Source organism: Pristiophorus japonicus, chromosome 21 (genome assembly GCF_044704955.1).
Source record: "Pristiophorus japonicus isolate sPriJap1 chromosome 21, sPriJap1.hap1, whole genome shotgun sequence".
NCBI classification, from domain to species: domain Eukaryota; kingdom Metazoa; phylum Chordata; class Chondrichthyes; family Pristiophoridae; genus Pristiophorus; species Pristiophorus japonicus.
In genome coordinates, this window is record NC_091997.1 from 75,344,808 (window position 1) to 75,357,990 (window position 13,183).

A 13,183-nucleotide genomic window follows, 5' to 3' on the forward strand; every position below is an offset into this window, starting at 1 on the left:
CCTGCTACCAGCCAGTTTCAGAGGAGCGCTGGAGAAGCTCAGACGCCTGCCAATTGCCCTCACTGCCGGGGATGCTACGTGGCACAGGAAAATCTACAGTAGGAAAATCTGGACAAAAATGCAAATATCGCACCATATAACTTTGTTTGTTTTTAATTATTACTTTAGGAAAAAGGAAGTGTCAGTGAGTATGATGGTAAGAGAGGCAGCAATAAGCTGAATCCACTACATGTTACTGTTCCCAGAGTGAGAATAGGTACAATCTGCATTGACTGACTGTCTGTAAATATATTTGTGTCTTATTATTCTCTTTAAGTATTCTAGTACTGAAAGCTGGGGACAGTAAATTTTTTTCATGTTTTAAAATGTTCATACAAAAATAACATTCTGAAAAATACTCGATGATAAGTATATACATTTAAACTGAAAGGAAGGAAATAAAGAAAGAAAGAAAGAAAGAAGGAAGAAATAAAGAAAGAAAGAAAGACTTGCATTCATATACTTTAATATTTCACGATCACCCGACATTCCAAAGCACTTTACAGCCAATGAAGTAATTTTTGAAGTGTTGTCACTGTTGTAATGTAGGAAACGTGGCAACCAATTTGCGCACAATAAGCTCCCATAAAAAGCAACGTGATTAAAAACCAGCTAATCTGTTTTAGTGATGTTGATTGAGGGATAGATTTGTTGCATTATTGTGAAAAGAAATAGGACATGTCTATAATTTAAAACAAAGTCACGTATGGCCTTATGAGATGTGGTCAACAGTTGAACTACACTGGTGTCTGATGAGTAGCTGGGCCCTATGGAGCAAGGCGGTCCCAGGTTTGACCCTTGGCATGTGCTGACTCAGCTGTCCTCAGTGCCTTTTGGTTAACAAGGGGAAAGTTAGCCCAGGGTTCCCATGTCTGAGCCTCATCCAGAGAGTCTGTGGTTGCCGGGTGAGGACAGTATTAAGCTCTGCACCAATGCCCCCATGATTTACCATGCTAAAGCACACTGTTGAATCTCACATATGAATGATTGCCACTTGGGATAAGCTACTGGAGTATGACTGGAGCCTATGGAACCCTAGCCCAGCAAACAATCAACGCATTATGGACAGGGTAGGAGTGAGTTGGTGATGAAATAAATAAATAAACTCACAGAAATATTATTGTTGAAATAAAACTAGGAAAACCATCCTTTATAAGCATTGACTGTTTAATGTCGATGTCCTCACTGAATAAAACTAAGGACTCACTATTTTTGTTTATTGATGCCATTCCATCACTTATTATTTTGTGTTCATTTTACTCTGTAATAATCTACAGAAAGATTTTTTAACAAGTTATTTTATTTTTAAATAAAAATATATTATAAAGGCTGATGCTCAACTCAACATTGATAACATCAGTTTTGCAAACCATTCTGTACAACATTCCAAATGTAGCACCTCTATTCTTACATTTAACATTTTAAAATTTGTTCAATTTTTCACTGGGTGGAGTTAGAACCTCCTACCCTTCAACACTCCCCCCACCGCTGAAAGCAGGAGTTGAATTCATTCCTGAATTAATTTCCACTTATTCTCAGAGGAGGATTTTCATTCTCCAATCCCACACTCCAATGCTCTTTTTCATCTCGTCCCAAATCCACTGGTAGAGTCCAACTTTTACTACATTGTAAAATCACATCTCCACAGATTCTTAGACTTGAAAATGTTGCAACTAGCTATTGTATGATGTTCTGCCTTTATCTCTCATTAAATCTTTGATGGCTGCACACCATACCCCTCTCCCCCAATCCCAGGCTTGTGACCCAATACCAGGCCTCTGCCAATACAGCTCTATACATCACCACTAAGAGCAGTGATCCAGAGTGATCCTTCTGCATATTTTGCCTTCTTCCTTATGGGGATATGTTTGATTTTCACTTGGCCCCTCTCATTGTTGAGATCTGGGAATTACAAAGATGTAATTGGGAACCTGAATCAATGTCCTATCATTACCTGCTTTCATGCCACCCTCCAGTAAGAAAGTGGAAGAACTTATATTTATATAGCACCTATCACAACCTCAGGATGTCCCAAAGCCCTTTACAGTCAATGAAGTGTAGTCACTGTTGTAATGTAGGAAACGCAGCAGCCAATTTACACACTGCAAGCTCCCACAAGCAGTAATGTGATAATGACCAGATAATCCGTTTTGAGCGATGTTGGTTAAGAGATAAATGTGGGCCAGGACACAGAAAACTTCCCTGCTCTTCTTTAAAAAGTTCCATGGGATCTTTGTCCACCAGGGAGGGCAGAAGGAGCCTCAGTAACGTCTCATCCGACAGTGCAGCACTCCCTCAGCACTGCACTGGAAGCGTCAGCCTGGATTGCGTGCACAAGCCTTGCCTTTTTATTTTGCTCCTGAAATTAAACTGGATGGATCACCAAAACCTTTCCATTCACATGCTCAGGACGAGTGAACCACAACTGCCTCTTACTTACATCAATGAAACCATGGTGCTTCCCACATACTACACCCTGCAGTTTGTGAGACAAGAGGAGGTGATGAGATGTACCACTTTCATGTTGCCTGTGACTCATTACACCACAGCCCAGCTTTACAATCAATGTAGCTCGGAACATTTAAGGTTTAATCAGCTGGGACAAAGTGGTTGAAAGAATAATATATTTTTGCACTGAGAGCTGTCACAGCACGTTCCAGAGCTGCATCCTAAATGCGCCTTGCACACATTGACATACAGCATGATTTAAACTTTGGAAAACCATTATCTGTGTTTGTATTAACTTGAAGCTTAATCAGATTTAAGTTGTGACATCTCAGTGCCGGGTTATGCAAATACAGTAGGGTAAAATATGAATAAGGCAGAGGAAACAGAAAATGATTTATTGGATCCTGAGTTTAGTTGTAATTATATTGCCAGGATGTGCTATTGCTGACACTATCGTGATTCCAGATAGTACTGCTTATTATTTAATTAAAACACTAGTTATTCCTGTATGCTACATAATCTGCAGAAGCCAAAAAAATCGATTGAGGCTATCCCTTGGCCAGCTATGTGATATGATGGACGGCTCCATTGGAACCTGGATAAATCAGGAATAGCAAAGGCAATAGTGGGTTATGGCCAGCCTCACAAGAAATGCTCATCATGACATTTTCTGCTTGTAATGGAATAAATATTTCTTTGCAGTGTAAGTAAAATCGTTGGCATTGCTTTATGTTATTGCAAGAACACTGTCAGAGACCAGTGAAATGTGATCTTATTCCGACTGTCATTTCGTTAATGAGTGTTCCATGTTAAGCATGGTGTATTATTAGCATTGCACCGTGTATTTGATACAGCCAATTTGCAAATGACTTACCAATGACGTTTGCATTTACCGATAAGGAAATTAAAGCGAATAGTTAATAAATGGGTTAATGTTGCAGACACATTAATTTCACTTGGAAGCACTGAGCGAATATGGCGCGGTGTTAGTTTTGGACTCGACAGAATAATGGGAGTGATGCTAAAGGTTGGGATCTCATCTTAGGCTTTAGGTAGCAGTTGTAAATTATTGACACTTTGCTTTCACGGTTTATCGTATCACCTGAACACATGGACAAGATTATAGTCTTGTAATCGCTGCTATGCGCCCATCTGTAAAACTGATGGATATTTGCCGTATGTCTAGCAGGCAGTGTCTTGGTGAGATGTTCTTGCACACGGGGTTGGCCAAAGTCGCAAATTCAATCACGGACTGCGATTATAATCACTGCAAGTTTCTGAGGTGATAGGCGACAGGTAATTGCCAAGAATTAAAACTATCTGTGCATATAAAACAAAAGAGAGAGACAGGTAGAGAGGGCGAAATGTGGGTGTTAGATTTCGATTGCCAAAGTTCTACTGTGCTAAGCTTTTAAGACCTTAACCTCTACAAAAAAAAAGTGAGATCATATCGTTCAGGTCTAAATTCGTCTCCCTCCTCGCCCTCCCTACCCGATCGTTTTAGCTTTAGAGTTCTCAAACTTGGTATTGTTTCTGAATCGAACAACTGATGGTACCCCGGTGTCCTGGGACAATATTTATCCCTCAATCAACACAACAAAAACAGATTCTCTGGTTATTATCACATCGCTGTTTGTGGGAGCTTGCTGTGCGCAAGTTGGCTGCCGCGTTTCCCCATATTAAAGCGGTGACTACACTCCAAAAGCACTTCGTTGGCTGCAAAGCGTCCGGTGGTCTTGAAAAGCGCTATACAAATCCAAGTCTTTCTTCAATGCGCCTGTTGCAAAGGGGGACTCTGCAGTATCTGCACTAACTTTTAGAGAATGAACTCTGTTCTGATGACTTTGCTACCCGTGAAAATTGTGTTAACTTTGCTGCAAACTCATGCCAGTGGAAGATGCATGTGTCTGCACTGGGTCGGGACTGAGCCGGAGAGGCGCTGTAAACAAGGAGAGCTTTCAGCACCAGGGACAGCGGCCGCCCAACTAACCCAACTTATTCGCAGTGGTACAATGGACGGGACAGCCACTGTTCCATGTCTTGCCTCCCTGACTTCAAGGCGTGGAGCGTTTACAGACCTCTCCTTTCCTCCCTCCTCCTCATTTTGGTTTTGAACACACACACATTAGGATTAGGTGTTATCAGCAATGAAGAGCCGAGTGTTGGCTGAGCTTGTCCAAACTCTCTCACACCCCTCGAGGCTAGGTACCACCCTTTGAAATGTGTAAGGCTTGCTGGATCGCACTGCCTGCGTGCAATCGCACCTCGCCGCTTTCTCTCTCTCTTTCATCTCTCGCCTCTGATTCACTTTCTGCCACGTACAGTGAATGGGAATACGAGAAAAGTGTGCGCGGATAGTAAATGATAAAACTATATACTGTGCCGCGGGATGTGGTATTGGATCTATGCACAGAGGTGTACGCGGCTCGCAAAATTCAACTCTTAGTGTCAAAATGTAGGTGTGTTAAAATCGTTATTCAAAAACATTTCCAATATTGATGTATTGCTGAATTCTGATATTTAAACGCTTCCACAACGCTATCATTAAATAAAATTGTGAGTTGGCATTGCAAAAAGTGTAATTCACATATTTGTGATTTCAGAGAGAAGGAATATATATATTTCTAGTTAAGTACAGGATACCAGTCACACTCTGCGCATAATCCACTGCGCTTTTACAACATCGAAATATATATTAAGTCCCACCCAGCACTTTCGGAAAACCTTGTGAGTTCCGAGTGCAGATTGCACGGTTTACTAGACGGGTGTGGACAATCGATATTATTTACAAACCAATAAAGCTTCTCAAATTAGATTCCTACAGTTCTGGCGAGTTGTTTTCGAATCGTTTCAACATGTCAGCAGTAAGTCCCTTAGTTCCAACTTCCTCACAGTTCTCTGTCTCTTGTTTCTACCGTAAGCACGTGTGGAACATGCAGAATGTGAATCAATTCTCGATATTTTGGTCGTGAGGATTTTTAAAAGTGATTTAAAGCCCCCAAGGGGAGATATTTTTTTTGGCGGTGATAGCAAAAGAGTTATAAGTACCTGAAGTCACTGTAAGGGTGCACTATCCAGAATCCAGCCGATTTGACACGCTCCTGTTCCCTCTCCACTGCCTTTTGACTCCCAAACATCCTCAGGGAGAATTTGTTGACTCCGGGCTGGAGCATGGCCCCAAACTGCCTCTGCATGAAGCCGGCTTGGCTGGCCCTCAGCTCCTGGTCCAGGGTGATGTGCTCGGCGCTGTTCCCTTTGAGGGCAGCCGGGTTGTGTTCCTGGTCGGTGGCGGGCGGCTGGGCTTTGGTGGCCGGCTGGTGGCCGGAGCCCGAGCCCTCACTGCCGGGGTGGGTGTCGTCGCTTGGGGTGGTCTCCCCTTCCACGATCAGGCGCTTGTCCTCCGCCACGTCTGGGTCGTGCAGGTGCCGGCTGCCGATGGAGGAGAGGCTTCCTCGGAAGCGCCGGCAGTCCCCGTTGGTGCTGCTCTTCAAGCTCTTGCCCACCTCCGTCTCCAGCGTGCCCGGCTCCCCGCCCTTGGTCTCGCCCGCCGCCCTTGCGCCTGCCCCCGGAGGCGAGGGCAGCGCTCTCATCTTGATGCCCCTTCTGCCGGCTTCCCTGTCGCCGTCCTCCCCTTCCTCGTCCATGATGCTAGCCTTGGCCCCGATCTGGGGAGGCAGGCTGTACAGCCTCTTGCGCATGGAAGGTGGCAGCTTATCCATCCTCGCCACGGCAGTCGGAGCCCCAAACTTCTGCCGGTCCTCCCGCATCCAAGTGTGTGTGTGTGTGTTGTGTGTGTGGGGAGGGGTGCCAGGGACACGCTGTCACGGGCATTTCAGCCAGGGGACCTGGGTTCCACGGCGTAGCTCACCCTCAGACAACACGATCCAGTGAGAAAACAACATTAATCCAGCCTCCCCGCCCGCCCGCCCCCACCCTCCCTTTCCTCTGGCTGCTTAATTTTTCCTTCCTGCTGTCTTGACTTTTAAGTTGAGGCGCAAAGAGGTTGAAATCTCCAATTCTGCATCGAGGTCCCGGGGAGGGCGATTAAAAAGAAATGAGAAGTCTTGAGGGAGGAATCAAGAGACTTGATCCTTTTGGTTACAAAGCAGATACAAAGCCAAGACGCCAAATAGTCTTTGCACGGCTGCGTGCACCAGCCCAGACTGAAGCCTGTTCAGCAATGGTTGGATTGCAAAGGAGGAAAAAAAAAACGCAGGGAAAATCTTATTGCAATCGTGGGCAGCTGCCTTGCACACTTGCTATTGCTCGCTGCTGCTGCTGAATAAGAAAAGACGAACCATTGGGTTGCTATAGGAGCCCAATGTGTGTGTGTGTGTGTGTATAATGTACGGCTCTTCCTCCAAACCCCACACACACACACACACACACACACAGCACCTGTGCTTTAAGCTGGGAAGACACCCTTCCACAGGGGACAACAGGGGGTGATTCCTCTGTTGGCAAAGCAGTTTCCACAACAATCCAGGGGGGGGGATGGGAGAATCATTTCCAAACTGCACAATTGTGGCTAACCTTGGAGCGCAACGATGGGCGAATGAGGATATTTTTAATCAGCCTGCCTGTCGCCTCAACTGCAATTGCTAACTAGTGCCGAGGTTCTTCTCAGTTGACATGTAATAACGTACAACCTAAACAGAGATGGATTTTAAGCGGAGGGTCTGAATTGCTTTCATGTCGCGTTCTAAAAATAAAATAGCATGAAATCAATAACACTGGGCAATTTTAAATGACATTTTTTTTTTAACTTGCATTCTCAGAAATGACTCAAAGCAATTTATGTGAATTGCTTCGAAATGCAGTGATAACGGTCGCCATTTTACACACGGGAAGATCCCACAAAGAGCAATAGGCCAGTTAATGTGGTTTTGGTTGGGGAGGAGTGTTTGGGGGCACTGGGATCGTTAACGCCCAGCTACATCGTCTCAGTGTAATGTTTTCTCCAAAGGACAGTACCTGTGACAATGCAGCACTCCCCCCACCCCGCGCCCCCCGGTGATGCATTAATATTTCAGCCTAGCCTAGATTACATGCCCAAATCATGGAGCTAGCTTGAACGTGGCACCTCCTATCTCTGAGGCAAGAATCACAGGACCAACCAATCAAGCTGACCCCTCCCACCAAATAAAATACTGCAAATTATATACGCAAAACATTTACTTTGGTCTTTGCTTTGAAGTCATTACAGGAGAGAGATTTGCCCATTGTCCTAAATTGTGCTTTCTCTGTCAAACTCAACGTTGTCAACAGATGTGCCACCTTTGCCTGGTTGCTTTTAGCTTCTAGGACTCCTCAGAAGTACTCCAGCAGAAGCAAGCAAGAGAACAGTTTGCAAATGGACCTTTTTGTACAGTCCACATAGTTTTTAATAACAATCTACATCTCCTAAATATGCCTCCAAAACAAAATGAGGCTTTAACGTTCTCACTCAGGCCAACATCCCCAGCATCGAAGCATGACCATGCACGACCAGCTCCACATGCCCCCATGCTCGACACTAGACTCCTGAACTACGCGCTCTACTCTGAGCTCCGACACGGCAAGCGAGCCCCAGAAGGGCAGAGAAAACGCTTCAAGGACACCCTCAAATCCTCCTTGAACAAGTGCAACAATTCCAACTCTTGGGAATCCCTGGCCCAAGACCATCCAAAGTGGAGGAGAAGCTTTCGAGAAGGCACCGAACACCTGAGTCTCTTCGTCAGGAGCACGGGAGAGCCAAGTATAACAGCGGAAGGAGCGTACAACGAATCAAGCACCTCACCCACCCGTCCCTCCAACCACCACCTGCCCCACCAGTGACAGAGACTGTAGGTCCCGCAATGGTCTCATCAGTCACCTTAGAACTCATGTTAATGTAGAAGCAAGCTATCCTCGACTCCGGGAGACTGCCAAAGAAGGATACTACATAGAACTACATAGAAATACAACACCTAAACAGGCCATTTGGTCCAAGCCGCTGTTTCTGATCAATCCACCTCCCTTTATCTAATCCTATCAGTATAACCTTCTATTCCGTTTCTCCCTCATGTGTTTATCTAGCTTCCCCTTAAATACACCTCTGCTATTTGCCTTAACTTGTGGCTTCATATTCGAGCCACTCTCTGGGTAAAGAAGTATTTTATTTATTTAGGGGAATATATTAAGAGCATAGAATTAAAAGTGTTGCCTATAAAAATTCTGCAAGGCTTTTCCCTGCACTTCAGGATTAGGCACATCCACATTATTACTCACAAATATAGGCACAAAACCAGTTGGTACTAACCCAGTGGAAATTGTGTCAGTGGGTGAATTCAGCAACTCACAGCAGGTGTCTTTTTGTGATCGCTACAGTATGTTGATGTAGTTACTTAAAAATAATTCTATATTGCGGGGCTTTTTGTGTTTGTTGTCTCATGGAGGCGTTAATGTTTTGTAATTATTTTCCTTTGCACAAAGTGCAATAATTACAGTTCCTTGTTATATTGGAGCATCTTAATAGGCGTATATTTGAAAATCCCTTTTACTTTAGCTTTTAGATTGCTGGTAGTGGCAGGTCCAGGGAAATTCCTTTCCTCTGAGCTGATTGGTTTATTACTGTGATATTTGACATTAAGGTAAGCTAACTTGCTTACCTTAGTGTCAAATATCACAGTAATAAACCTACTCAAACATCAGCAATATGTTGGATCCTTCTGTGCGATAAAGGCACTATGGAAATGTGAGTTGTCATTGTAATATTACCTCCTAGGGTACGGGGCCCAGAAGAGGCGCCAGCCCACACTGCAATATGTGTGCGCACTTGGTCAGTGCAGCAGAACAGGTCTCCAGTCGTCCTGGTTAACCCTTGCCACTGGATAAAGGATAAAGGCCTAGCTCTGTCAAGCCCGTGTGGTGGCTAATGTGCAACGTCACCACACGTTAAAGAATTCCACGCACAGGCATCTTCCACCCTTCAATTGGAGTTCAGGACTGGAACATCGGGTCCTTCATTGAAACATCTGTGAACTCATGTGGAAGCAAGTCATCCTTGATTGAGAGATCGCCTATGATGATGATTAATCTAAACTTATTTTAAAAAATTAAACACATCAATTTAATGTGCCTGCTTGTTAGATCTCTTAATTTCCAATGAAATACGAACTCCGGTTGTCGTTTTAATGTAATTTTATTCTGGCAGAAGCAACAAGCTCTTGGCTTTAAGCCAGGCCTTTGTCCTTCTGAGACCACATGGCCAAAATGGCTGTACTTATACCTGGTTCAATTTACAGAAAAGAACTCGCCTTCTTTGACCTTATTGGCTCAATTGATAATGTTTTAACCTTTAATTGGCTCGCTACCCAAAGGTCCTAAAGTTGATTGATGACTTAATGCAACATGCTGAGTTGCACGTAGCAGCTTTGACTTGGGGTCTGTGAATTTTCACAAAACTACAGCCAGGCCACAGAGCTTGAATTCTTTATCAATCCCCCCTTTGATTCTTTCACAAACTGAATCATAAAACATCAGCTATCACTGGTTAAACATTCTACAAAATAATTTCATACATGTTAATAGAGTTTCCTTCTAAAATTTGTTGATGTGTTTCGCCACATGTCCGGACTAGTAGCTTCCACACAAATTTATACCAACCCGAGTTCCATCGTGACCACAATGGAAGTCTGGTTTTAGTAGGTTAATTAACCTTATTCCAATTTAATCCAAATCAATATCTCAATTCAACCAGTAAACAACCGTCCCTTAAGCATAACATACCCCTGTGCCACGTACAGACGGTCTGCTGGGACCTGCAAGGTGTCTCACCTGCGGGACAGCAGCTACAGCCGCCTGGTTGCAACAACATTTAATCAACATAAACAAACAATATAAAAGTAAAATAATTACAACGACTAGAATTAAACCTTCCACCAATGAAGTTCCTATTGAACCTAGCCATTCAGTGGCTCCGCTCCACAAAGTGAATGATGGGGGTTGCTTAAGTTTATCTACCTCCTTTTGGATATGCTCCGCTAAGTGGGTAATTTCTTCGGAGCTATCTGGGATATACGTTCAACACTCAGTTCCGAGTAGGGCGCAAGTACCTCCCTTTTCAGCAAGGATGTAATCAAGGGCCAGTCTATTCTGTAGGGCTACTGTGCAGATTGCTACCATTTCTGCATTGGTTTTAACTAGGACCTCTGAGGTATCATTGGCTACCTGTTCCGCAACGGATGCCATGTTAATGGATTCCCTTGCCAGTCTGGCGGTCCCATATCTGGGGATCAGAATGGCAAAGAACCTCTCTGTTTTTGTGATAGCTCTCTTAGGACGGTGAAAATGTTCCGACAGTGACTTTATATGATACATATAAGGCACAATGTAGGCTAAATAGCAGGAACCCGTCCAATTCTGGGGCAGCCAAGGGTAGGCCTTGTGGCCACACACCCAATAGGTGCCATTATAGGCAATGAAGGTTAGCTGTTTCTTTGTCAGCAACACTCCGGGGCCTGTCCAGGCTTTTCCATCTGTTTTATTCAGAATCCCTGTTACGTTAAAAATTCCCACATCGGCCCAGTTTGGACGGTTCCATGGCTTGATTATATTATAATTCCGGGAGCATTTACTACGCCCCATATTTTGGCCTCCTTTGATGTTTCTAATCAGACAGACCGATTCCCCTGGTCTTCCTATTCCCGTTGTATTAGTGATAACAAAAAATGGGGGCCGTTTGGAATTATTGTAGCATGGTTGGTATCCCCCTTCAAAGGTAGTCAGATTGTAACCTGTTGTAACCATTTACGTGCCCAGTTTTCCGTATCCTGAAACGCATTGCCTGTTTTGTTTTGATTAATTATCCACTCAGCCATTTCCGAGATATTCAAGGGAACTGGCCTCAAGGGAATCCCTCCCTTTGAGTGAATTGGAATATGCGCACACACCCAACAACTAGAAATGTTACCTTGTTTGGCATAAATGTATGACATATATAAATTATGACATACATGTAATTCCCTTGGTACTCTACTATTTCCCTTTGGTGCAGAGGGTCAGCTAGTAAGAAGTAGGCCTATGCCTAGAATACCTACAATCAGTAATACAGTAAATTTATACATTTTGGCAAAAAGTAATTGTCCTTATTAGATTTCAGCTTCAGTTACGGGTGTTCATTTAACGTGTGAAGCGTGGATCCCGGCTTTCTTTCCTTGGACTTTAACAGCTGCCTGGGTGGTCAATAACACTTGATAAGGTCCCTCCCACTTGGCACCTAAAGGTTCTTTATGCAACTTTTTCACATACACCCAGACTCCCGGGATGATGTCGTGTCCTCTTTCGGGTGAATTACCCCAAGCTGCCGACCTGTTGGGAAACAGAACTAATAGCATTGGTTAGGTTCTACAGTATGGTAACAAAGTGTCACTCATTAAGTGAACATCAGCTTTTCTTAAATCGATAGTTCCTGGCAGCGACATGGGTCTTCCTGTTATAATTTCAAATGGGCTTAGATCTGTAGTTCTGTTCGGGGTTGCCCTAATGCTGCATAGCACTATTGGTAGTGCCTGGGGCCATGGTGTTCCTTCTTGGTGATATTTGGCAAGCTGTTGTTTCAGAGTTCGATTCATTCGCTCTACTTGTCTTGATGATTGTGGATGATAAGGACAGTGTAAATCCCACGTAATGTTCAGTAACCTACAGACTTCTTGGCAGACAGCACCTGTGAAGTGTGTTCCCTGATCTGAGTCGGGACTCCCCATCGGGGAATGCAATCCTTACACAAGACCTTTGCAGTGTGATTGGCTGTGGCTCTTTTAGTTGGGCCAGCTTCTACCCATCTAGAGAATCTGTCGACCATGACAAGAATGTTAGTATATCCTTGGCATGAAGGAAGAGATATATAATCAAGCTGCAGATGCTGGAATGGTCCGACAGGGGCAGGGGGCCTCAGTTGGAGCATTACCGTGATGGGTCCAGAATTATTTTTCTGGCAGACCACACAGCAGTCTGCTACCAGCTGGGCATATTTTTTAAATCCCCGACCCCACCAGCTTTTCTGGAACTGTGCCGTCATCTGTTGTGAGGCCAAGTATCCCCACGAGTGGATCTGTTGGGCTAAAAAAGGCATAAGTGCTTGTGGCGCAACTGGCTTGTCGGTAACTCTTTGTCTCCAGTCACCACCTTCACATAGCTTAATTCCTGCCTCAATCCATGTCCATTTTTCCTCTCAGGAGCACTCGCCTTGCATTGTTTGAAGGTCTTGTGTCAGAGTCCTGAGTGCTTTCAATCTGCACATCTGTGTTGGTTCTTCTGGAGGAACGCCCTGTGAGGCGGCATCTTTAGCTGACTGGTCGGCTAGGGCATTTCCCTGTGCTTCCGTGGTATTTTCCTTGGTATGGGCCTTACACTTCAGGATGGACACTTCCTGAGGTAATTGTATGGCCTCTAGTAAGTCTCGGACTTCTTTAACATTTCGGATAGGTGTACCAGCAGCAGTGAGGAATCCTCTTTTCCGCCACAACAGACCAAAGTCGTGAGCGACTCCAAAAGCATAACGCGAATCTGTGTAGACATTAGCTGTCTGTCCTTCTGCTATTCGACATGCTTCTGACAGGGCCCGTAACTCGGCCTGTTGTGCTGACGTTCCTGAGGGTAAACATCCTTTTGCCACTTCCTCATATAAGGTTGTAACTGCCCATCCTGTTTTTCTGGTACCATTGTCAACAAAGGA

General features: G+C 44.4%; 1 protein-coding gene across 1 annotated transcript in view; it reads right to left on the reverse strand.

The window, feature by feature from the left end:
• Positions 1–6,206, reverse strand: part of LOC139233720 (potassium/sodium hyperpolarization-activated cyclic nucleotide-gated channel 3-like) — a 350,402-nt gene extending 344,196 nt beyond the window's left edge. Inside the window, exon 1 of the mRNA XM_070864182.1 lies at positions 5,536–6,206. Coding sequence (XP_070720283.1) covers positions 5,536–6,206 — 671 coding nt within the window. The remainder of the gene's footprint in view (positions 1–5,535) is intronic.
• Positions 6,207–13,183: the final 6,977 nt, after the last annotated feature.